The sequence below is a fragment of the Lycium ferocissimum genome, chromosome 7, assembly GCF_029784015.1.
Source record: "Lycium ferocissimum isolate CSIRO_LF1 chromosome 7, AGI_CSIRO_Lferr_CH_V1, whole genome shotgun sequence".
NCBI classification, from domain to species: Eukaryota; Viridiplantae; Streptophyta; class Magnoliopsida; order Solanales; family Solanaceae; genus Lycium; species Lycium ferocissimum.
Genome location: NC_081348.1, coordinates 28522339 through 28545817, shown reverse-complemented (window position 1 = coordinate 28545817; position 23479 = coordinate 28522339). Strand labels below are relative to the sequence as shown.

The 23479-nt window shown below is 33.7% G+C and overlaps 3 protein-coding genes and 2 long non-coding RNA genes across 12 annotated transcripts; 3 read left to right on the top strand and 2 right to left on the bottom strand.

The window, feature by feature from the left end:
- The first annotated feature begins 5147 nt into the window (after nt 1–5147).
- Nucleotides 5148–6364, top strand: LOC132064176 (FCS-Like Zinc finger 3). The gene is made up of 2 exons (XM_059457078.1): nt 5148–5407; nt 5763–6364. The coding sequence occupies exons 1-2, from the start codon at nt 5289–5291 to the stop codon at nt 5941–5943; spliced, it is 300 nt and encodes a 99-aa protein (XP_059313061.1). The 5' UTR covers nt 5148–5288; the 3' UTR covers nt 5944–6364.
- A 1216-nt stretch (nt 6365–7580) lies between these two features.
- Nucleotides 7581–9282, bottom strand: LOC132062681 (uncharacterized). The gene is made up of 2 exons (XR_009416228.1): nt 9144–9282; nt 7581–7942 (listed from the first exon to the last, which is right to left on the bottom strand). It is a non-coding gene; the product is annotated as an uncharacterized LOC132062681 (long non-coding RNA).
- A 3408-nt stretch (nt 9283–12690) lies between these two features.
- On the top strand, nt 12691–15730 carry LOC132064174 (pentatricopeptide repeat-containing protein At1g63330-like). The gene has a single exon (XM_059457077.1). It carries the CDS (start codon nt 12815–12817, stop codon nt 15530–15532), a length of 2718 nt encoding a protein of 905 aa, XP_059313060.1. The 5' UTR covers nt 12691–12814; the 3' UTR covers nt 15533–15730.
- Nucleotides 15731–15843: 113 nt separating this feature from the next.
- On the top strand, nt 15844–19065 carry LOC132064175 (uncharacterized). 5 transcript variants are annotated; one of them, XR_009416516.1, is made up of 4 exons: nt 15844–16310; nt 17047–17196; nt 17639–17750; nt 18124–19065. It is a non-coding gene; the product is annotated as an uncharacterized LOC132064175 (long non-coding RNA). The 5 variants fall into 5 exon arrangements; XR_009416517.1 differs by having other exon boundaries at nt 15844–17196; nt 18124–18585; nt 18618–19065; XR_009416513.1 differs by having other exon boundaries at nt 15844–17196; nt 18758–19065.
- Nucleotides 19066–19405: 340 nt separating this feature from the next.
- On the bottom strand, nt 19406–23162 carry LOC132064173 (probable serine/threonine-protein kinase PBL19). 4 transcript variants are annotated; one of them, XM_059457072.1, is made up of 5 exons: nt 22837–23162; nt 22124–22554; nt 20939–21199; nt 20318–20440; nt 19406–20201 (listed from the first exon to the last, which is right to left on the bottom strand). In XM_059457072.1, exons 2-5 carry the CDS (start codon nt 22481–22483, stop codon nt 19656–19658), a joined length of 1290 nt encoding a protein of 429 aa, XP_059313055.1. In that variant the 5' UTR covers nt 22484–22554; nt 22837–23162; the 3' UTR covers nt 19406–19655. The 4 variants fall into 4 exon arrangements, with proteins under 4 accessions (XP_059313055.1, XP_059313057.1, XP_059313058.1 ...); XM_059457074.1 differs by having other exon boundaries at nt 22963–23162; XM_059457075.1 differs by having other exon boundaries at nt 22976–23162.
- Nucleotides 23163–23479: the final 317 nt, after the last annotated feature.

The following is a 23479-nucleotide window of genomic DNA, read 5'->3' as shown; positions in this document are numbered from 1 at the left end:
AAAAAGCAATTGAAATTGTATCTCTAGCAGTGACTAACATGTACATTTTTGTGTTGAACATTAATTCAACCCTCGCGTGTGTTTACTTTTTTAAGTCCCCACGGTCTGTCGATTAAATGTTTAATTGTCCTTTCATTTCCTTCATTTGGCATATACTCCCGCTGTCTCAATTTAAGTGTCTACGTTTGACTAGACACAGAGTTTAGGAAATAAAGATAGGCTTTCAAATCTTGTGATTCTAAATTAAAAATGTGTATAATATAATAAAATATCCTTTGAGTCTTGTGATTATAAACTTGACATGTAAGATATTTAAATTGTCAATTTACTAAATATAAAAAGAAGCGGACATAACCAAAATAAGACAATTTTTTTTTATTTAACAACAAACACCCAAGGTGGACAAACACAAAGAACAACAAGTTGTACAAAAAATAACTGAAATTGTACACCAAGCCGGGACTAACATATGTACATTTCAGAAATTTAACGTTAATATTACTTCTTGTGTGTTTACTTTTTAAGTCCCCAAGTGTTCACAGTGTCTCAATTGTCCTTTCATTTCCTTCATTTGGCATATACTCCCTTTGTCTCAATTTAAGTGTCTATGTTTGACTAGACACGGTGTTTAAGAAATAAAGATAGACTTTTGAATCTTTTGGTTCTAAATTAAAAATGTTTATAATATAATTAAATATCCTTTGAATCTTGTGATTATAAACTTGACATGTACGATTTTTGAATTGTCAACTTACTAAATATAAAAAGAGGCGGATATAATCAAAATAAGATAAATTTTAACAACGATTGAGAAATTAAGGAGAAAAATAAGATAAAAAGGAAAAAAAATATGGAGACTCACAAAGGAGAATCGCAGTATCATTTGCAAAATATACAAAGCATAAAGATTAACTAAATTAATCATGTTGGATCCCGTGCATCGCACAAGCATAGTTTGCTAGTATAAAAGAGAAACGTCGTTGATTATCAGAAAATAGAATATCCTACAGACAAGAAAATAATATTCCTCAATTAATTTTATCATCAAAGTTATTGACTTCTAATTACGTGTCTAGTTTGCTCTCTCCTTTTTTCTTACTCAGGGTATGTTTGGAATGGAGGAAAATATTTTTAAATTTTTTCGGTTAGTCAAAAAATTTGGAGAACATTTTCTTTAAAAAAAAATTGTCTATTGAAAATGTGAAAATGACTTCTCAGGTAGTACTAGGAAAAACAAGTTCACAAATGACATCCATATTAATCCTCTTCACCCTCCAATGTAACACACTTCTAACCCCACCCTCACCCCCACTTCTATAGCCCCTATCCCCACGACGTACCCACAATCCTACCCTCCATCGCAATTGCAATCGTCATTGTGTTTGCCTAGATTATATAAAATATTTTTAGAATAATTTTTTCTGCTTACTTACCGAAATACCAGAAAATAAGTATAGTAATTAAAAAACTTCACTTATTTTTCAGAAAAATATCTTTCGTAAAAAACATTTTCCTTTGAAACACACCCTAAGTGCATTCGATTCTCAAATCAAATCCTTTTGTCCATATGAAGCAAAACCCAAATTGAGCCGCATCTACCTATATTCTCCAAATTTGCTCGATATTATTTCATGGCCAACTCTAAAAATAATGAGAGGAACTTGATCTTCAATCAAAATTCATATGCTAAAATGCTGCGAGTTGTTGATTCAAGTAGTAACTAAAATAAACAAATTATTTTCTTTTGGTAAGTTAATATATACACGTCAAGGTGGATATGTAAAAATAAAAAGAAATTTCAGGTTCAAATATAATCAAGTGACATGCTCTGTTTAATTAGCAGGGGGTGTCATATGTACATGTGTAAAGCACGCTAATATAAAGCAAACTATTAAGGTGGAACATGAAATAAAACCGTAAACAAATAGTGACGACGAGGGGCTGACTCCATTTGCATAAAATTTTACTTATGTCATCGATCCAATTAAATTGCGAGTTATATAAAATTTATTATAGGGTATTTTTCTTGCCATTTTGTGCTTGATGAAGTTGACAAACAACTCAACATGTGTCAGTTTGTGGTTAGTTTATATATTTATTTGCGTTTGGTATTACTTTCTTAAACAATTTAACACTAATATTTAAATATATTAATTATTACTAGGTAATAAATAAATATATAAAAATACATACTATGCATTCATGAACAGATATAAATATTAAATAAGAGTAAATTTTTACGCCCTGTTGATACCATGTAGATTTATAAATTGTGTAAAATCATGGGATTCATTGCACGATCGATCACCACCACAAATCCTACGTGTGATTGACATAGTGACAGAGAGAGAGAGAATACAAAATGATAAAACTGAAGTAATTTTGGGAAAAGGGTCAAAAATACCCCTCTACTAAATATATAAAAATACATACTATGCATTCATGAACAGATAAAATATTAAATATAAATTTTTACGCCCAGTTGATACAAAATTTATAAATGTGTAAAAACGGGATACCACCACAAATCCTACGTGTGATTGACATAGTGACAGAGAGAGAGATACAAAATGATAAAACTGAAGTAATTTTCAAAGCGTCAAAAATACCCCTCGAATTTATTTCCAAAAATACCCTCTCATCTTTCAAACGACCTGACAGAAATTATCCCCCAAAATAACCCAAAATTATTTTTTAAACCCGCTCCATCATTTAAACCCGACCCAACTAAATAATAACCCATAAGATCCCCTTATTCCCCCAATTTCCTCAAACATCAAACCTACATATTGGGGGAATAAGGAGATCTTATGGGTTATTATTTAGTTGGGCCGGGTTTAAATGATGGAGCGAGTTTAAAAACTGATTTCGGGTTATTTTGAGGTATAATTTCCATCAAGACAGGGGTATATTTGAAAACTTTAGGGATGGGAAGGGTATTTTTTATCCAAAATAAGTTTGGAGGATATTTTTAGCCATTTTTTTAAAGTAGAGGGGTATTTTTAATCATTTTCCGGTAATTTTGTAAACCAATAATTAAGATCACAGCCGTTGATACCATTGACCTCGTTAATAGTGACTCGTCCTATATAAACGGAGAACAAGAACAAATCAAACACCACGTGTCCAGGAAGAGTAAATATTTGGTGCTTCGCTGGTACACTGACGAGGATGGACGTGTAACTGCAAACCTAAAATTAATTAATAAAATAAGGCGTTAGAATATTTGCTGCCCGACGGGTAGGGGGAGAGAACTCGGGTAGCGGGTAGACAAAGACTTAGGAAATAGAGCTCGCATGTCCTAACCTGGTCCCACCAACATCATTGTTTTTAATTGGCTGTCTTCTAATTATGTAGGAAGGTGGGGCCCAATGATGTGTTGTATTGTGGGACCAGTGGGGCCCACGCTGACACAGCTCCAGTGTGGGAGGAAAGAATATGACAAAGCAAAAACGAGATTTCTCTAGAGAAATCATGAAAAGTCACTATGATGATGGGAGAGTGAGGGAAATAATGGTGCTTTTTTTTTGGTTTTTTCAGTAGTGGGAATTATATTTTTTTAACATGTGCTTTTGTTTTGGTGGTAGTCATTTTTTGCTTTGGCTACTCGGTCCTACAGTTATTGAAAACTTAGCTCCAGCTACAAAAATTTTATTCTATCATACATATATTTAGCTAAGAGGAAGAAAATTACGATTTCTCAAATTTTATCTTGGAAATTAGTGTTAATTGTGCCTTCAGATTTGTCTTCTTCACTTAAAATGGAAATAAATTAATGGTGAAGTATGTTTACTCATCTGACCGCAATACCTATATAACGATCAATAATTTTTATGCTTTACGAAAATAATGTCAAGTGCCTATACATTTTATATATGCACGCATAATTTCAAAATATTGTAGGATGATCGTTGATAACAAAAATTTGACTGTGATTTCTGTTGAGTAATTTATAAAACTGAAGATAGAGAAATTAAATCATGTATCACAAATATCAAGGCCAATATTATTATTATTATTATTTTTAAAAGAGGAGAAAAAAAAAAAAGCATAGTGGCAATACTAAATTGGAAAATGAGTCATGAGATGCTTGAGATTAAAAATTCTCTGTGGTACGGCTACTTTTTGTACTTTAGGAAGAAAAAAGCTTACCTCTGCAAAAAAGTAAAATTTAGTCTACATTGTAATCCTAGATTTGCAACATAAAGCAAATCTTTTAAAAAAATATATATACAACGCAATTTAATAAAAAATCAAAGTTCATGCACTTATCAAAGATTCCCTCAAACATGAGGGAGCAAATTGCTAATAAAACGGTGTGTGCCCTCAGAAAGTACAATTTCAGACAAAGTAGTCTTGTGTGCTGTCATAACCAAATTGGCCAATGTAATATACTGCCATTTTTCCACCCCTTGGATTCTGAGAAACAGCTAATGGTTTTTTCCTTTTTTCTTTTCCCTTTTTCTTATTCATGTTTGCTCCCTCAAGTCCTAGAATTACTACTAGTAGCACTAATATTTTACTTAGTGGTCCATAAAGCATCCAGCCAATTAAGTTAAGAATGACATACTCCTGCCCTGTCACAACTTATGATTACACTTTTATATTAATCTGTTTAAAAAATGATATTCTCCCACTTTAATTAATGAGAGTGTTTGACTAAGCACAATTTTTTTTTTAAAGAAGACTTTTTAAAGTTATGATGTAAAACAAATCATAAAAGTTTTTGTGAAAATCACTTCATTAAGAGAATAAGAAGTTTAATGTCAAATTATTACTAAATTAAAATTAACTAAAAAAAATAAAAATGTCTCATATAAATTATAGAGGAAGTAACTTTTTATTTAGAATAATTTAACTTTAAAATTTTCATTTTATCTTTAATGAGATTATTTATAATCGCATAAATGTACCAGACTTATTTTAATTATAATTTTTAAAAGCTTCTATTTTTTTTCTTTTAAATTATGTATTCAATCAAACGGTGACACCTAACTAAATTGGAAAGAGGGAATGGTATTATTCTGGGTGCTAGTAAAATTTGTGACTTGGCAGTCCTTTAATTATTTGATAAATGGTCAATAAACCCAACTAGGCTTATAATTTATTTATATTTAGCCTCTCTCTCGCTTTGGCCAAGCACAATATATAACAGAGTTTGGCCCTCCTTTGCCCTCCTCCCAGAATCTCCTTTTCTCATTTCATTTATCTCTGCAAGATCCACTTTTGTTACATAACAACACAAAGGTTTCTCTTTTTAATTTCTTCTTCATTATACATAAAAAAAAATGAAGGCAAGTGCACTATACTACACTGGATGTGAAGAACACTACCAACCTCATTTTCTTGATGCTTGTTCTCTTTGCCAGAGAACCTTGGCTCACAACCATGACATCTTCATGTATAGGTTAGCATTTTACATTTATCTTTCATTTTTTTCCAACAAATATTAAATTTGTAACTCATAACTACAAAAGTACGACCGGTTCAGTGATGTAATAAACAATTTAAATCATGGATCCGACTCTTCTGTTGTGATCAATATAAATAATTACTGGTCAATTTGTGACAAGGATCACAATACACACATAAACAGTGAGAACATATATATAGTGTATTCCAATTTGTTTGTGATTGATAAGTAATTGTTGTAAATCATTAAAGATCTTGACCCCAAATTCTGTTTTTGTTTTTATATTTGACTATATTGTTTTAGAAAATGAATTAAGGGATCTAATGATGAGTTTTTTTTTTAATTACAGAGGGGATACACCATTTTGTAGCCAAGAATGCAGACAAGAGCAAATAGAAATGGATGAAGCTAATGAAAGAAAATGGAAAATTGCAGCATCAAAGAGATCATCAAGAACAAAAACAGAGACCCCCACTAAAGAAACTGATGCAAATAAAGCTGTACGGAATGGCACAGTTGCAGTGGCTTGAATCTTGATCATTTCTGAGATAATTAATTAATTAATCAATCTTAATGATGATCAAAGGAGGCTACAAGTCAAAAAAAATTAAATATTAAATAAAGAGACAGAAAATGGCTTCTGATTTACGATATCAAGTAAAATAAGGAGGACTATTTATGTGGAGTTTTTGAGTACGAAAATCTTCTGTAAAGATATGATGGGAATCACTAAGAAGATGAAGAAGAGAGTGAATCCCATCAAACAATTTTGTTGAATCTTTTTTTTTCTTTTCTTTTTCCTTTTGTCAAATATTGTGGAGTGTCTGTAAAAATGGGCGTCCATATATATGGAATCTGAGATATCTAATCTTTGTAATCATCTTTGTTCTCATAATCATCAGCTGATCTGAGGAAGCAAAATATGAAGACATTCTGAGTTTTCGATGTTAATTTTTGTAACTTATCTGAATTCACATAGTATAAGTCTCGTTAAAGGTGAAGCGCATTCTATCAAGACTTTTTTTTATTACCAGAACTCAAACAGAAACTTTTAATTAAGCATAAAAAGATCTTATCAATTTCAATGCAATCCTTAGTGGTGATATTTGTTCCTTTGATCACATATACAACTTGCTTGGGAGTATTTTTTGGGGTAAACTGAGAGCAAATTTTAAGAGTTTAATTAATTAAATTCATACTTTGGACTCGATTACATCATACATGTACACCAATGATTAAAATATTTACGCATATAATAAAAGCAGATCCATTGTGCACCTACCAACTATCTGAATTTGTACTCTCTAAGTACTCCACAATGCTTTTGGCAATTTTTTTGCGTAATGGGTTAGGTTGCCCCACCAAAAAATAAAGCAGAATTAGTGGAAAAAGTAAACAGGAAAAAGGAGATAAGAAAATAAAAAAAGTTGCTCATTGATTTGCACTACAGCTTATTATTTCCGGTTGAGAAAAATAAAGCAGAATTCCGTTGAGGAATATTATTTTCCCTTTTTTTTTTCAGACCTACTTTTCGTAGTGGAAAACGAGACTTTAGCATTTCTTCTACTTCAGAATGAGTGGTTCTTACGATTTGTGATGTTACATATGTAATGTGTTGTATTTCCCTCCATCCATAATACTTTGAGTGTTTTGGGGTATTTGGCATACCAAAACTACTGGTAACTCCTTAAAAAAATGGATATTTTGACTAACTTACCCTCTATTAAATGGTACCTATTTAATATAGTAATTTGTTGATTACATAAAAACTCACTTATTTAAATAAGTGTAAATTTGAAAGGAAAAAAAACAATTAATACCTTATTGATTACGTAAAAAAATACTTATTTTTGGACCAAAATAAAAAGGCCAAAAGAACACTTATTATGGACCGGAGAACTTATTTTTGGACACTAATTTTCAAGTTGACAGGACTTAAGTAAACGGGTAAGTAAATATTTTTCAAGTTACAGAGTTAAACTAATGAATTTGACGTGTTTATTGTATACCCATTTATCAATTGATTTAAATGATACATAGTATGCCTTTTCAGTTTTGATTTGTTATCAACACCGGGCATGGATAATTAAAGTATTTACTCATACCCTCCCAAATGAAAAGGGAGAATTATATGAGATTCATATGAGTTTAAGGAAAGAATTAATAATGGAGATCCAAGAAATTGCATTGCATTTTATTCGGTAAAAAGATGGAAGAAGGTATAATGGGTAAAATATTTGCCATAAATCCTAACCTGCTTATCTCAATATTTCCCATTCCTAACTTGCTTATCTCACTAGCACTTTATCACAGATAGCCAGAAAAAGAACAAACCAATTTCCCCAAAAGAAAACGCAAAAGTTAAAATGCCAAAAGAAAGGGAAGCCAAGAAAGTTGTAGCTAGTTGTGTTTATTCTCCAGCTTCATTGAAATATAGCTTTCCTTTTTTAGAACCAAATTGTCAGTCAAATCTTTCGTCCCCATCCACCCTGGGCTTCTCTTTGTTTTTCTTCTGGGAAAATGTTACTACTTCCAGAATCTTCCAAACTTAAAAAAAAAAAAAGTATTCACGCGCGGGCCCATGAACAGAACAAATTCCTGCAAGGTTTCACGATAAACCGCAAAAGGTTTTTCACGCACAAATTTTGTGCATGTGGTTTCCAAAAAAAAAAAAAGGAATATGACTTTTGTGCGTTAATGTTGGGGCTATTTTTTTTTTTTTTGCGTGACGTTTTTTTTATACTTTGCAACACAAGGTGAACCATATTATATTAAATATTTTAAAATATCAATATTTTATATAAAACTTAATATCTTTTTTTGCGTAAAAAACGTTCGGATCGTGTTTTTAGGGGTTTCAACAAGTGTTTGAAACTTGTAATATTTATAGGGTTTTGATTTAAGTGTTTTATTATATTTGAATGTACAAATTTAAATATTTGATTTAATAATAATTCATCCAATACGAGAGGTCTATACTAATTAAAAAATAATTCATTCCATTTAATTACAATACTAATTCAAAGCAATACAATAATAAGTAGTACACAAACAAAATCTATGAAAGCGGAAAATATATTTTACACTTTCATTACGGTGCGTGAAAGGGTAAAATATTTTTTTTTCACTTTCAAAAGTCTGTAAAATATATTTTTCCACTTTCACGCAGATTTTAAGGTTTAGGTGTAAGTTGTTGCACTTTTGTTACAAATTTAGGTTTAGTTGTAAGTTGTTACACTTTCACGCACAAAGTTGTTGTAATTTATTATCATTGCTTTGAATTAACATTCCAAATTAAATGTAATGAATTATTTTTTAATTATTATAGACCTCAGTGAATTATTATTAAATCAAATATTTAAATTTGTACATTCAAATATAATATTAAATCAAAACCCTATAAATATTACAAGTTAACAAAATATAAAACGACGATCCAAACGTTTAGGTGTCTGACACATTATCTACGCAAAAAAGATATATATATTTTAAAAATGACTAATCTTTTAGAAATAATTTAAAAAACGTATCTTAGAAGAAAAAAAAAAAAAAAAAAGAGGCCCCAACATTAACGCACAAAAGTCCACTAATATTCCTTTTTTTTTTTTTTTTTTTTGAAATACGCGCAAAATTTGTGCGTCAGTGTTTTAAATCTGCGCGAATACTATTTCGTTTTTTTTTTTTTTTTCATTACTAGTTTTTATTTTTTTTTTTTTTTTTTTTAGCCTACTTCCATTAGTCATACTATATGACTACTATTTTTTAGTGAAGGAACAAACTTAAAACTGACGCTGGCTAATTGCTACTTACAAGAAAAACACTGCTACACAAAACAAATCAACTAAGGTATGATAAATGTAATATTAAAAAATGTGGTTTAGGTGACACTGCAAAGAATTTCAGTTATATAGATATATACTTACATATATACATGTGTTGTATATATGTATATTAGAAGTACCACCTAACATAATTGAACTCGTACTAGTAGGTAGCTCTGCAACACAAGGTGAACCACACATATATTATATAGTGTTTTAAATGTGAAGTTTGCGTGCTTTTTGTCCTTGCACTTGAAGCAGTAGTAGCCAATTAAATTACAAGTTGCTACAGGCAGCCAAATATAGACAACATAAAAACTTCAATCTATGTGTGAATCAAGTTAGTTTTTTCAACAAGTACCGGGAGAAGTATTGAGTTTGACCAATTCTATAGGAAAATTGTATTTGAATCTATGGGCAGTTGGGCACCTAGCTATCACTGTATTATACAACTGTAAACCTAACTGCCGGCTATTGAATATGAGGAAATAATTGCCGACCAGTATAAGAACATAAGTACAATTATATTGTTGTTTGTATCCAATAAGTGCTGAGTCTTATTGATTGATAAATTCTATGACTGGAATCTTATTTCTCTACTTTCATTACATTGTGTAATGTGTCTATTATTAAGTTGGTGGAGTATCTCAACAGTTCTTATTCAGGAGAAATTAAAAAAGTCTAATTAAATGATAAAATTATATCTCCCATTTTCAAAGTGAGAGAAAGTAAAGTCAAGCAAACACCCGACTATTTGATACAAATAATAGTGTTACTATAAACTTAAAAATTCAACAGCCACATCATGTTGACATATTAAGGCTCGATTTGTTTGCACTTCCAGAAGGTATGAATTTGAATTATTAGATCCCAACCTATTATGGAGTATATATTGTATATTTTTCTTACATAACCAATTATTATCTCTAAATAGGACTAAATCAATCAGTATTGCACAAATTCTTAAAATTATTGAGAAGGTAACAAAAGAGTCGTGTACTGCTAGTCTGCTACAGTATGCATTACCATTGCCGCCGTCGCCAACCACCACCCTACAACCTGTCACCACCGCTAACCATTTAAATTACTCCCTCTGTCTCAATTTATGTTATACACTTTTTTTTTTAATCTATCAAAAAAGAATGATACATTTCTATATTTAGAAATAATTTAACTTAAATCTTCCCCTTTTATCTTGAATGAAATAATTTACAGTCAGACCACAAGTTTTAAAAGTCTTTCTTTCTTTATTAAACTCCGTGCCTACTTAAACTATATCACATAAATTGGGACGGAAGAAATATTGATTTTCACTATACAACCACTACCATCAATCACCACTATCAAGTACCAAATCACCAACCATCTCCACCATAATTGAGCTAGTTGGCACTCCATTATTTCAGTTTATTAAGAGCGGATCATTATACCTAGGGGTGTTCAAATGAGATCGAAAAATCGATCCGAACCGGTAAACCGAGTCAAACCGACTTAATAAACGAAAAACCGGCTCGGTTCGATTTGGTTTGGTTTAAAATTTTAAGAAATCGATAACATTTGGTTTGGTTTGGTGTTGAACAAAAAAAAAAACGAACCAAACCGATATATATATATATATATATCCTCTTCATAATTTTGGGTCCTTCCATGTCCAATACTAATTCAAATACTAACTAGAAAGAAAAGTCTAGCTCAAAAATGGACTCTATCACGAACCCTTTTGTTTAATTATAGAATGTTTGTGTTAGAAAAGATCTTGCTCAAAATTCCCAGAAAGATGAGCTTTGTATAGGTGAATTTGAGTATGTGATTGAAACTGAATTTTTTGTTGATAAGGCTATTTCTTTATCTATTAGCACGCTCCTTGATTAATCTACTGATGCTTATCTTATTAGGTGGAGAAAGGAAGAGAATTTGGGAAATTTGGAGTGATCAGCGAACTTGATTATTTGTTAGGAATTGATTTACCAACTTCCTATCTGTTGACTTCCTTTTGGATTCTTGGGAAAATAGAAAAAAAATATTCTTGAGTGGTGTTCTTGTTTCGTTCTCCTCGTTTTCTTGGGGGAATGGAGCTAAGAGTTCTTTTTAATAAAGATAATTAGGCAAATTTGTGTATTGTTTGCTTGTATTTTGGGTTATATTACTTCACTTGTATCAATTTCTAATGCATTATAAAATACATTCTTAAAGCCCTAAAAAATCGCAAAAACTGAACCAAACCGACAAAACCGAAATCGATAGAATTTATACTATAATGGATTGGTTTGGTTTAAATATTAAAAAAGACCGACTTAATTGGTTTGGTTTTTTTTTTAAGGTAAAATGAGCAAAACTACGTAATTTTGTCTTTAATAAAAAAAGTAAAAGCGTGACCGAGTCAAACCTCAAACTCTTTTGTATGTGTTTGAACACCCCTAATACTAGACGATGAAGACTTTGAAACTTAGTTAACTAATCACTTAGTAACTCTAGCTCCGTCTCAAAAATTAAATTTGTCGCATTTTATGTGAAAATGTTAGTCATTTACACGCTATAAAAATAAGGACAAAATCTAAATGATAGCCAAATATCCATTTGTTAAATCAGCCGTGAGGTTTGTGGAACTTTTTTTACAGCTTCCTTTAAATAAAACATTTATAAGGGTAGCAACCAAATTTTTTTCGGACTATTTTACCCTCTTAATATATTTCATCATGTTCTCTCTCATCAATAAATATTTACTCTATTAATGATGCAACATCTTAAATGTTGGTATGTGAACTCACAAAATCAACCCATTGATGTAATTAATATAAGGGTAAAATGAGCAAAACTACATAATTTTGTCTTGGCTAAATAAAACAATAAGTATTTTGAAACAAATATTTTTAGTAAAAACTGACAAATATTTGTGAGACGGAGGGAGTAGTATGTTTTTTTTAAGAAACATCCCAATTGTCAAGTGACTACAACTCAAACTCTTTTGTATGTGTTTGAATCTAAGTGGCCTCGTGTCGTTGGAACTTTGACTCTCCGCATAAACTGTAATAAAAACTAGACTTCAGTTTCAAATAAGCTGAAACATTACTTAAACTACTAAAGAAAAGGAAAATAAAGAACAATAATCACTTAGATAACAATTTAGCAGGTTGTCCTTTTTTGAGACAGTTGTTTAGTACATCACCCATTTTTTTTTTTGGCAATTTATAGATCTTTTAGACGACAAATTAAATCTCTCGTTAGCAAACTGTAAATATTATGTGAAAATGTTAGTCCGTGATTTAAAATTTTATCATATCTATATATATAAAAATATATACAAAATCTAAATGATAGCCAAATATCACATTTGTGTAAATCAGCCGTGAGGTGGGTTGTGAACTTTTTTTCTGAGCTTCACAAGCCCAACTTGTTCATTGAAACTAGTTGGGTTGGCCCATATGACTGTACCTGAAAATTGAACCAGTCCAACATTGACATTTTAGTCATGGACATTGTCACTCAAGATTTTGCTGGGCTGTGCACATAAAAACCTTCAAAACCTCTGTTCGGCTCGCCGGAAAAATCATCGCCGACGACATTTCCGGCGAATTTACGGATGTGTGCTACTTTGCGCCTTACGCGCATCAATTTCAAGGTAAGTCATTTTCCCCTGTTTCCGACAACCTTGTACACTTCACAACTGCTAGTTTTACACACACACAAAAATCTAAACCCTAAAGTTTCCAGCTTTTCTACTGAAAGCTCATATTACAGTTCAAATTCATCAGTGTCTACAAAGGGGTTTGATTTTCTTGAACAGTTTTCCCCTGTCAAGAATTTATCAAAATCTTGTACTTACACTGTCATTACCTCAAATGAGAGGCGTAAAATTGTTGTGGGGTTGTCAAGAATTATAAAAGATGAAAAAGGTTACCTTTTGGAAGCATTTTCAAGAGATTTTTGCCCATCTATTTTGGTAAAGATTATGAAGTTGTTTGATGATAGAGAAGTTGCATTTGCATTTTTTAAGTATGTTGTTCAAGATTATTCTGAGAGTACAGTGAAGTCATGTTGTATTAGTGCTCATTTTTTGGCGGCTGGGGATTTGAGGTTTTTGGCACAGGATATGCTTTCTTGGATCATTAGGAGGATTGGGAAATGTAGGAGTGATGAAGTTGTGGAGTTCATGTGGAGGGAGCATTATAAGTATGAGTGTAACTTTTCGGTTCTTGATACATTAATGCGGGCTTTTTTAACCGCAGAAATGGTTTCTGGTGCATTAGAGATTTGGAGTAAGATGAGAGACAATGGATTGTGGCCGGGTAGGTCGGCTATCAGCATCCTATTTAAGTTGTTGCTTAAGATTGGTGATTATGGTAGTGTCTGGAAGTTATTTCAGGATATGTTGCATAAAGGGCCTCGTCCTACTATCGATATCTTTAATGTAATGATTCTTGGATATTGTAGAAAAGGTAGACTTCAAACAGGAGAAAGTTTATTTCATCTGTTGAGGAAGTTTGGATGTGAGCCAGATGTTATTACATACAATATTTTGATCAATGCATACTGTATTAGGGGATGGACTTCAGATGCATTGGACTTGGTGCAGATGATGGTCGAATATGAATGTAATCCCAGTATCCCTACCTTTAGTACGGTTATCAATGCTCTATGCAAGGAAGGCAACGTGGTGGAAGCCAGAAAATTGTTTGACGGAATGCAAGAGGTGGGTGTCTTTCCTAGCACTGTCACATATAACGTTCTGATGGATGGCTACGTTAAGGCACGGGAAATTTTTCAAGCAAGTATGCTATATGAAGAAATGAAAAAGAAGGGTGTAGCTCCAGATGCTATAACTTTTAACATTTTGGTGGCAGGTCACTATAAGTATGGTAGGGAAGAGGACGGCGACCGATTATTATGGAATCTAACAGCGGAAGGACTTTTTCCAGATTACTTATTCTCCGATGTATCTATTGCAGGATTGTGTTGGACAGGAAGGTTGAACGAGGCTGTGGCATTGTTGAATAATCTGCTTGAAAAGGGGTTACCTGTTAGTGTAATAGCTTTTAATTCCATTATTGCTGCTTACAGCAAAGAAGGGTTAGAAGAAAAAGCATTTGAAGTCTATAATATTATGGTTCAATTTGGTCAGACTCCTTCAGCTTCCACATGCGCTTCTCTGCTCATGGGTTTGTCAATGACAGGGAAGCTGCAAGAAGCAAGAGATTTAATGGCTAAGATGATCGCGATGTCCTTCCCTATAAACAGAACTGCTTTCACCGTGCTTCTGGATGGGTATTTTAAGAAAGGGGATGTAATGGGAGCTAGAACACTGTGGGAAGAGATGGAAAATATGGGAATCGCTCCTGATGCTGTTGCTTTTTCTGCATTGATAGATGGGCTTGTTAAAGCAGGATCTGTTGAAGATGGGTATGATGCGTTTTTTCAGATGATTAGGAAAGGCCTCGTGCCAAATAATTTTGTTTATAATTCTCTAATTACTGGTTTTTGTAATAGCGGAAACATGAATGAAGCTCAGAAATTAGAGAGGGACATGAGGGAAAGGGGTCTTTTCCCAGATGTCTTTACAATTAATACCATCATTAATGGTTTTTGCAAACAGGGAAGAATGAGATTAGCTATTGACAGTTTTGTGGAAATGCAACGAAGTGGTTTACAACCTGATATCGTTACATATAACACCTTGATCAATGGCTTCTGCAAGGCATTCGATGTGGTTAATGCGGATAACTTTATGACAAGAATGTATGCCAGTGGATGGGAACCTGATATCACAACCTACAATATAAGACTTCATGGTTTCTGTAGTACTAGGAGGATAAATCGAGCTGTTATGATGTTGGATGAGCTTGTATCTGCTGGTGTGGTGCCAAATACAGTTACATACAACACTATGATGAATAGTGCTTGCAATGACATATTGGACCGTGCAATGATTTTGGCTGCAAAGTTGCTTAAGATGGCATTCATCCCAAACACTGTTACAGCTAACTTACTACTTTCTCACCTATGGAAGCAGGGACTACCTCAGCGGACCTTGATTTGGGGGCAGAAATTGAGCGAAATTGGTTTAGAGTTTGATGAAATAACGTATAAAATATTGGACAAAGCTTCTCATTATATACAAGAAAACGCAGAATATTGTACAGAAACAACAGAAAAGAGTCTCTTTCTAGACTTCCTCATGTACATTACCTATGACTACATACGTAGAAGCAGGGTTTATAAAGATAATAATGACAGCTCTTTTGAACTAGTTGAGGATGGACCTTGTGGGTCCTTCAAGTTAGTCAATAAAGCAACTGTGTAGCCAATCTGATGAAAGAGCAAGAAACTTAAATGACTATCAGCCCTGAAATTCTTTTGGAAAGGACAACAGAAAAACCTACTGAAAGACCCAATGTGGCTTCAGTAACTTTCTCAAAGGCTAAAGAAGCTTGGATCCTTTAGAACCAATGATGCTTCCTGACCTGAAGTTGGTTACCGCATCATGAAGCTGCAGTTTCTATCGCAACAACAACAACAAGCCCAGCATAATCCCACCATGTGGGTTCTCAATGTACGCATATACTTGAAAGCTGCAGTTTTCTTTTGCATAATTTGTGAACAATGGTATATACGTCATACTTTGTGTAGTTCCCCTTTTTAAAATATTTTCGTATGTACTTTCTGCAGGTTTATTTATTTATTTATTTTTTGAAGCTGGTAAAGTTTACTTTCTGCAAACTTTTGTTCTTCTCTTTTTAGTTTGAATCAACTTTAGAGATCTTTCTTGAATTTGTGCTTCTTAGTTGTTGGAGAAGGTGCTTTCTCCTGTTGAACTCATCAAATTGTTCTGAACTTGATAAACTCGTAGTACTTTCTCTTGTTGACTGAAACATAATTGATGCTGGAATCTGGATAGGTTTTGTGAGATGGCCAATAGGGTCTCGTTCTCTAGAGGACTGTGGCAACTGGAAACGGGTAGGTAATAGCAGCTGCTATGGAATACCACCATTGTAAAGGACTGAAAATGAATTTGTGAGCCACCATACAGCATGCACGGTCTTACAACTTTTTGAAGTACCTATCTTTCTGGCTGACAGAAAGTCAGTCACTCTGCCTCATCTATCTTCAACCAAGCATTATTTATATAACATGTTTTTATGTAGAATTTGGATAATCTCAGGTATTTTAAAGGCAAGATCTGCATTGGTCATTCTTGTTTGGCCAAGATTTTTTTTTTTTTTTTTTACTGTTAAAAGTTTTAGATTTATGAGATGAGATTTGTTAGAGGGGTTAGAATCAACTTCTTTGATTTTGTGTGTCATCGTTAATCTAGAAAACATTCTTCCAGGAATCAACATCTGACACTCTGGCTTCCATGATATCTGCCTCCTACTTTTGCCAGCAGTGAGCCCTCAATTCTGCCCCTCTCCTGAAGTCTACTTTCCTTTCTTCACTTCCTCGAGCCCTGCCTTTTGTTCTGAAAGTGTACACTCTCACCAATAATCCTAGTGACAGCATTCTGGCATGTCAATGACCCAATTTTCAATTGACTAAAACACCCTTAGTTTCCAGACTGCTCTGCTCCGTGCCATTATTTACATTATTAGCTCGATGATCTGAAGCTATTTTAGGTTTGTTTATCACAGACTTTTACATTTTAAAGTTTGTACAGTCTCAGTTTTGCTGTCACAATTTCATGTGAATAATGAGGGTATGGAAAGTTTGATACGAGTATGGATTCTTGCTTATAATTTATCCACTTGGTTATGTCGAATCTGATTGACTATCCATCCTAAAAACAAGATGTGGAACTTGATTTACTTGTTTTTCTTTCAGTTTGGATTTTCAAATCAAGTCGAAGGACAGCTTGCAAAAAGATTCTGTTACGATTCCTCTATGACCCCTCTGTGCACCTGTGTGAGAAGAGACTTAGATGCTGATCTATGTCCGGAATTTGCATGATGTTTCCTTGAGTTGATACTGAAGGTAATGGAAAGTAAATCATTGCTATCGCTGGTTGGGTCCTTGGGGATGTGCCTAAATATTTGATCCTGAAAAGAACTGTTATGGCGAATGATAAAAGATCAAGAGCTGTGTTATGGGAAAAATAGTGACAGCAGTAAATTCCCGACGATTGTGAATTTATTATTTCACTTTCGGTGCCGCACCCGTGTCGAACGGTTTGTGGGTGTGGACCGTACGATCTAGTCAACCGCTTTTGCTGATCAACAAAGATTTTTTTATAATCCAAAAGCTGAGATGGACTTAAAGAAAATGGAATACCTTGTTTATTGAAATTTCTATGATCAAAATGTTTTCCACATAATATCTCATAATTTAGGTTTTATAGTTCTATTTTTAGATATTTCAATTATTTTAGTTCCCATGTATCCAGCTTCTGCCATTTTTACCGTTTGAAGTTTTGCAGACCTGGTCCAAATAGAGGAAAATGGATAATGAGGATTCATATGCCGACCCAACTAGCCTGGGATTTGTTGTTGTACTTGATGTTTGCAAACCTCCCAACGATGATGGATCTGGTAAGTTTATTTTATGAACATGTCTTCATCTAGTATAACTGTGATGCAACTTTCATATAAAGGTCTGTGTCTCTGCAAATGAGTTCAGGTCAAACATTGTGTTTTCATTCTCTGAACAATGTTATTTCAAGGATTTACTCTGACAGAAAGTTTGATGACATCCTTGCATTATGCTCGCAACCTTTTTCACTTTCCAGCTTTTTGAAAAACTGGTTTAGGTGTTGTCTTTATCCAATTTCTCTTTTAATCACCATAGTCCTAATTTCATGAATGGCTGAAGACATCTCATCTTAACAATGTTAATTTTATTCCCATTGAGCATACAAGAAGATGAACTGTATTTTTTCCTAATGCTGTTCCTTTTCCTTTAAAGGTGGATGCATGACTAGAAGGCTAGAAGCTTACGTTAGGAAGCAATAGGTATTTGTTAACACAGATAATCAGGGGGTAGTCTAACAGCACACGCATGCAACATCAAACAACAGGCATATGGAATATAGTGACATTAACAAGTCCTGTTTAATATTGCTATTTGCACTATAGCTAACATGACTGAACCACTGGTCTATATCGATGCTTCTTGGACTCCTCTTCTTCAGTTGCTGCTCATAGAGTGTGCCCTTAGGGCTTGCAGCTCTGCAGTCTATCTGATGGATTTGTTAATCTGCAGTTTTATGAACTTCCATCTTCAGAAGAGAACTATTAATTTAACCAGTGACAGATAACCCTAACCGAAACAAGCACTTTTTCATTTTTTTTAGTCTTGAACAAGCACTTTTTCATATGAATTTACTAGCTATGCTGAACTTTCTGTACCGTTGCTAGTCCTGTTAAGGTAAATTTTTATTTTTATTGTTCCCTGTTAAGGTAAAATCTTATGAGAGAGTTTTGCAATAGTTTTCCATTCTATCTAGACTTTTATGCATTGAGATATTTAACAGAAGAGCTTGGCATTGTTCCTTCATGATGAAGCTCCCTGCTACCCCCTCTTTTTTCTCCATTAGCAGAGGATGGCTGCATTATCTTGATGAATTCTGCAATGGAATTTTCACATTTCAGGATGTACAAAGGGCTTTGTCCAAATTACTGGTGATCAGTGCTATATGGTCCTTTGACCTGGAGACTGTTGGAATGGCTGCACAAGGCTCTTGTGCCCTATATAGTATCATCGCTAGAAGAAAACAACTATGCCTCAGGCCTCTAATTTTGTATATTGAAGTAGTTATTTTCCTTCCAATTTTCATAATCTGTACCAAACTTATGTTCTTCTGAGCCTCTGACAAACAATAAAAAAGGAAAATCACTTGCTTCAGTATATCCAATGCATTCAATTTTGTAATCAGTCAAAGTCACGTATAGTTGGCAGGTCTATATTCGTCAAAGATAAAAGTATAAAACATGGTTGAGCTAATCAACTGGCCGTTTTTCTGTGTCAACACTCATATTTTCTCCTTTCTTCTTTTTCTCCCCTCCCCTTTCCTTTTTATTTTCTTTGTTTTTTGTGGTTCTGTGTGAAAGAAACAAGAATATGTTCATGAAAATGTTGACAAATTTACTTGGTAATCGTCGTACTGGGAGTAACAAATACTCTGATAGAATAGTCAACCTGTCCGCCAGCTAGTGGAAATATCAGTGTTTTAAAATATCTTAAAAGATGCACAGGAGGATAGTGGCCTACAGTTTTTTTCCCCTGATAAGTTGGAATAGTGGGCTACAACGCAAATGCATATTCTGATGGCATGCAAAAAACTCCAGGCTACAGATTGTTGCCTCTAGCCATAGCCAGTATGAGTTGAAATAGCAATGCCTCATTTACACGTTAAACTAATTACTATATTTCTCTCATTCAATAACCAAAACTCTTAAATTGATACATCTGATATGCAGGAAAACATAACTTGTTTTTTATGTAACTTTAGCCTTCTGCATGATCAGGAACCTTCTTCTGCTTATTCCACCAACATGTTCACCAAGTTTAGCCAAGTGAGCCATTCGTCTTTTCGCTGATTCTGTGGCTCCCATCTGCTTCGGCTTTTCCTCTACAACAGGATCATCGTCGACACTCTGGAAAATTGTGTCTGGAGAGTTATTTTCACCAGAAATCTGAATGATCTGCTTCAGAGTTTCTACTATTTGACTCATCTTGGGCCGATCTTTTGCAGATTTTAACAAACAAGTGTCAGCTAACTTTGCAATCTTTCGAGCTGCCTTGAGCGTATACTGATTTTCCAGCCTTGGATCCATGATCATACCAAATTTCCGGCTATCAGCAGGGTAACGTTTAACCCAATCCAGAAGTTTATGTTCTGATTTTGGTCTGTCCCTTTCTAGGGACCGTCGACCAGTTAGGATCTCATACAATACAACACCATAACTCCACACGTCACTCTTGGCTGTTAAATGCCCTGTTTCTATGTAATCAGGTGCTGCATACCCCCATGTGCCCACAACCTAGTCACAAACATAGATAAATAAGATAACCAAAAAGTAGAAAAATAAAATAACTTATATTTTCTTTCTCATTAATGTAAAACCTACATATTAGAGCAGTGATCAACGTAGCATACCGCTGTGGAAACGTGGGTGTGCATGCCAGTTGGACCCTCTCTGGCAAGCCCGAAATCAGAAAGCTTTGGCTTGAACTCATCATCCAATAGCACGTTTGATGACTTGAAATCACGATATATCACCTGTTAAGTTGACGGAAGAAAGAACATTAAAGTTTGGTACATTAACAATTGCAGTATGTACGTGAATCAGCGTACAAGTTTTCTGCTGGCTGACAAAACGTCAAAAGAGCAAATAAACAAGAGGAGGTTAATCAAATCTTCTAATTTCATAGCAGTTAAGATGCCAATGAAGGAAACCTTTTTATTTGAAATGTCTTTAAATAAAGACAATGCTACAATTTAGATAGAATTTGAAGTTGAAACAGAGACACTCCACTGTTAAAATTCTTTTAACTGCGATAAAATCAGGGGAATACATGGAAACATTTAGAAAACTCCCATAGAGCAACATTTTAGGTCGCAAAGCTGAAGCCATTTCAATGATCATCCACCTTCAGCGTTAAACATTACTCCAAACTTGGGTTATACATTAAAGAAATCGGACTAAAAGGTCAAACTCTTGTAATAATATTAATGAATACTTGGACGAAAACATCAGAAAATATTCAAATAAAGTACCTGAACTTCCAATTCTTCATGCAAATAAGCCAATCCTTGAGCTGCTCCAAGCGCTATTTGCAGTCTTCTTTGCCAAGAAAGAACTGGAAAGGCTGTACTGAAAAGATGATCTTCCAGACTTTTATTTGACATGAATTCATACACAAGTAGCCTCTGAATACCTCTTTCCCCATCAACGGCACAATATCCAATTAGTTTGACAAGATTTGGGTGATCTACCACTCCCAGAAATTGCACTTCTGCTACCCATTGTTTATGACCCTACATAACAATTAGAGGATCAACACAATACTACAGCTTACACTAAGATAACAGCTTAAATTGTTTAGCTTCCGAGATCTAGAGAAGCGAGATGCGTCAACCATAATGCTGAAAACCAGAACTTTTAACCAATGGCAAGGAAACCGGAACAAAATGATAATATTCTTTTTTTTTTTTGATTAAGCATGGTGCTCATTATACAAATGATAATATTCTCATGGTGCTCATTATACTTGACAGACATTTATTTTCTGTTTAACAAATTTTAACTTGAAAGGGAGCTTCTCCAGCAATTAAATCAAGTTCCTTCAGAGCTGCTTGTCACATAGAAATGATCCATATTTGGGCAGCGATTAAATGATCAATTTGAATCTCACATATCACAGTAATCAGAATGCTAAAGAGAGCTAAAATGACTTGGAAATAGTATTGAAAGCAAAGTGCAGGGAGCAAACAGAAATGTAAATGCAACAAAGTTGTCTATGATTCCTCTCTTCCATATACACGTATGACACGTACATTCTCCTGAATAGTCCCATGAGAATGTGGAAGCAGGTGAATTTCAAAGGCATCGATAGTTTGCTCTTTTTAGTAAAAAAAAAGGAGCCAAATTGTTACTACTATAATTTAAGTAGCATGCTCGTTCACTAACATAGCAACAAAAAACAGAAAAGAAAACCGAAATTACATTGCACACATAAACCTTTAAAGACAATAACGAAGACTGACATCATTAATGCTTCATTACCAGACAAGGCTGCTATAAACAGTTTCACAGATAGCAACAACTTAACGGATAAGGCCATACTCAAGCCACTAAAACGCACATATGGCATTAAAAAACAATTTGGGTTGCCAGTCAAACTTAACCACAAATCAAAGATCATATACACATATATCCTAACAAAAAAGTTAAAAGAGTACCTGATAACCATCTCTATTGAGTTTTTTAATGGCAACAACAGTTGATTCACCCTTTCCATCAGCAGGCTTAATATTACCCTTATATACACATCCAAAACCTCCTTCTCCAATCTTAAGTGACCTATTAAAATTATTAGTTGCTTGTTTAAGCTCAAGGAATGTAAAGACCCTCAAATTCTGAGCTTTCCCTTCATACAAATCAGAGAAACTACGAGGAGAAGAAGTTGAGCATGAAGACTTAGTCACCCTTTCTGCACCACCACCTGAAATATCTGATTTGCTCTGATCTTGAAGTACCACTGGTGCTGATTTTCTTTCCCTATTTCTATTTCTATCTTTAAAGTAAAAGAAACACTTCATTTTCCTCCCTTCACAAATTTCGACAGAGAATTCAAGATTCAATTTTTAACTCCCAGAGTCAAGGAACAGCCCTGCATAAACCACAACACTAAAAGTAAGAGACTTTAACTACATCAAGAATAGATTTTTAACCAAAAATCTAAGCACACAGAGTAATAAACCATGAAAAATGGATATAAAGCAAGATGAAAAGCATTACCCAGATGGGAAATGGTGTATAATAAAAAATAAAATAAAAAAAAAGACTAGTAAATAACACATGCAAAGACAGAAAAGGCAAAACAAAGAAAAGGTTCTTGGTATGGTATGTGATTCAAATAAAAAGAGAAAAGATCATATCCAAGGAGTTTTACTTTTTGTTTTTGGTTATGTATTTCTATAAAATTCCCTGATTTTGTTCAACCGCTTGGACTATTTTTATCACAAGAAAAGTAACAGCTTTTCAAGTTGGTGGAAGAAGAGAAGAAATTAAGCTTCACCATGTAGTTATACAGGTTCAAACTCGATTTTGATTGTTCTTCAAAGTCATACAGTATTCTAATAAATCTTTGGGGTGCTTCAACTCCTTTTGGATTTGGTAACCATTATTTCTTGGACCAATGAGACTTTTTTTTCCTTTGGACGCTTCCTCTCCTGTCTCTCTCCTCTTCAAGAGGGGATTGAGGAAAAAATGATACTTTTATGTCAGATTTAGACAACTATGTGACTATTTATAAATATAGAGTTCTGTCTTTTTCATTTCTCTTTTTAAATCTTTCTTTTTGTGTCACAATTCCCAGCCATGTAAGGGAGCTGCTAGTATAGGGATTATCTAGTGCCTATGGTCAATCTTATCTTTTGCTGCTGTCCAAAAGATTAGGACCTTTTTCGTACCAAAAAAAGATTAGGACCTTTTTGGAGTTTTTGTTAGAAATGGGATATGCAGTTTTGGAACATTCTTCTTCTTTAATTGCGTTAGAGGTTGTTTGGTAACGTGCATAAGAGTATTGCTGGATA

Bases quoted from the DNA above. Each gene is read 5' to 3' on its own strand.
- LOC132064174 (XM_059457077.1), top strand. From the start codon at position 12,815: ATGTGTGCTACTTTGCGCCTTACGCGCATCAATTTCAAGGTAAGTCAT.
- LOC132064173 (XM_059457072.1), bottom strand. From the start codon at position 22,483: ATGAAGTGTTTCTTTTACTTTAAAGATAGAAATAGAAATAGGGAAAGA. The intron at 21,200-22,123 runs GTACTCTTTTAA...ATTGTTATGTAG, and splicing joins TCAATAGAGATGGTTATCAG to GGTCATAAACAATGGGTAGC. The intron at 20,441-20,938 runs GTACTTTATTTG...TCAACTTAACAG, and splicing joins ATGAAGAATTGGAAGTTCAG to GTGATATATCGTGATTTCAA.
- LOC132064176 (XM_059457078.1), top strand. From the start codon at position 5,289: ATGAAGGCAAGTGCACTATACTACACTGGATGTGAAGAACACTACCAA. The intron at 5,408-5,762 runs GTTAGCATTTTA...TTTTAATTACAG, and splicing joins CATGACATCTTCATGTATAG to AGGGGATACACCATTTTGTA.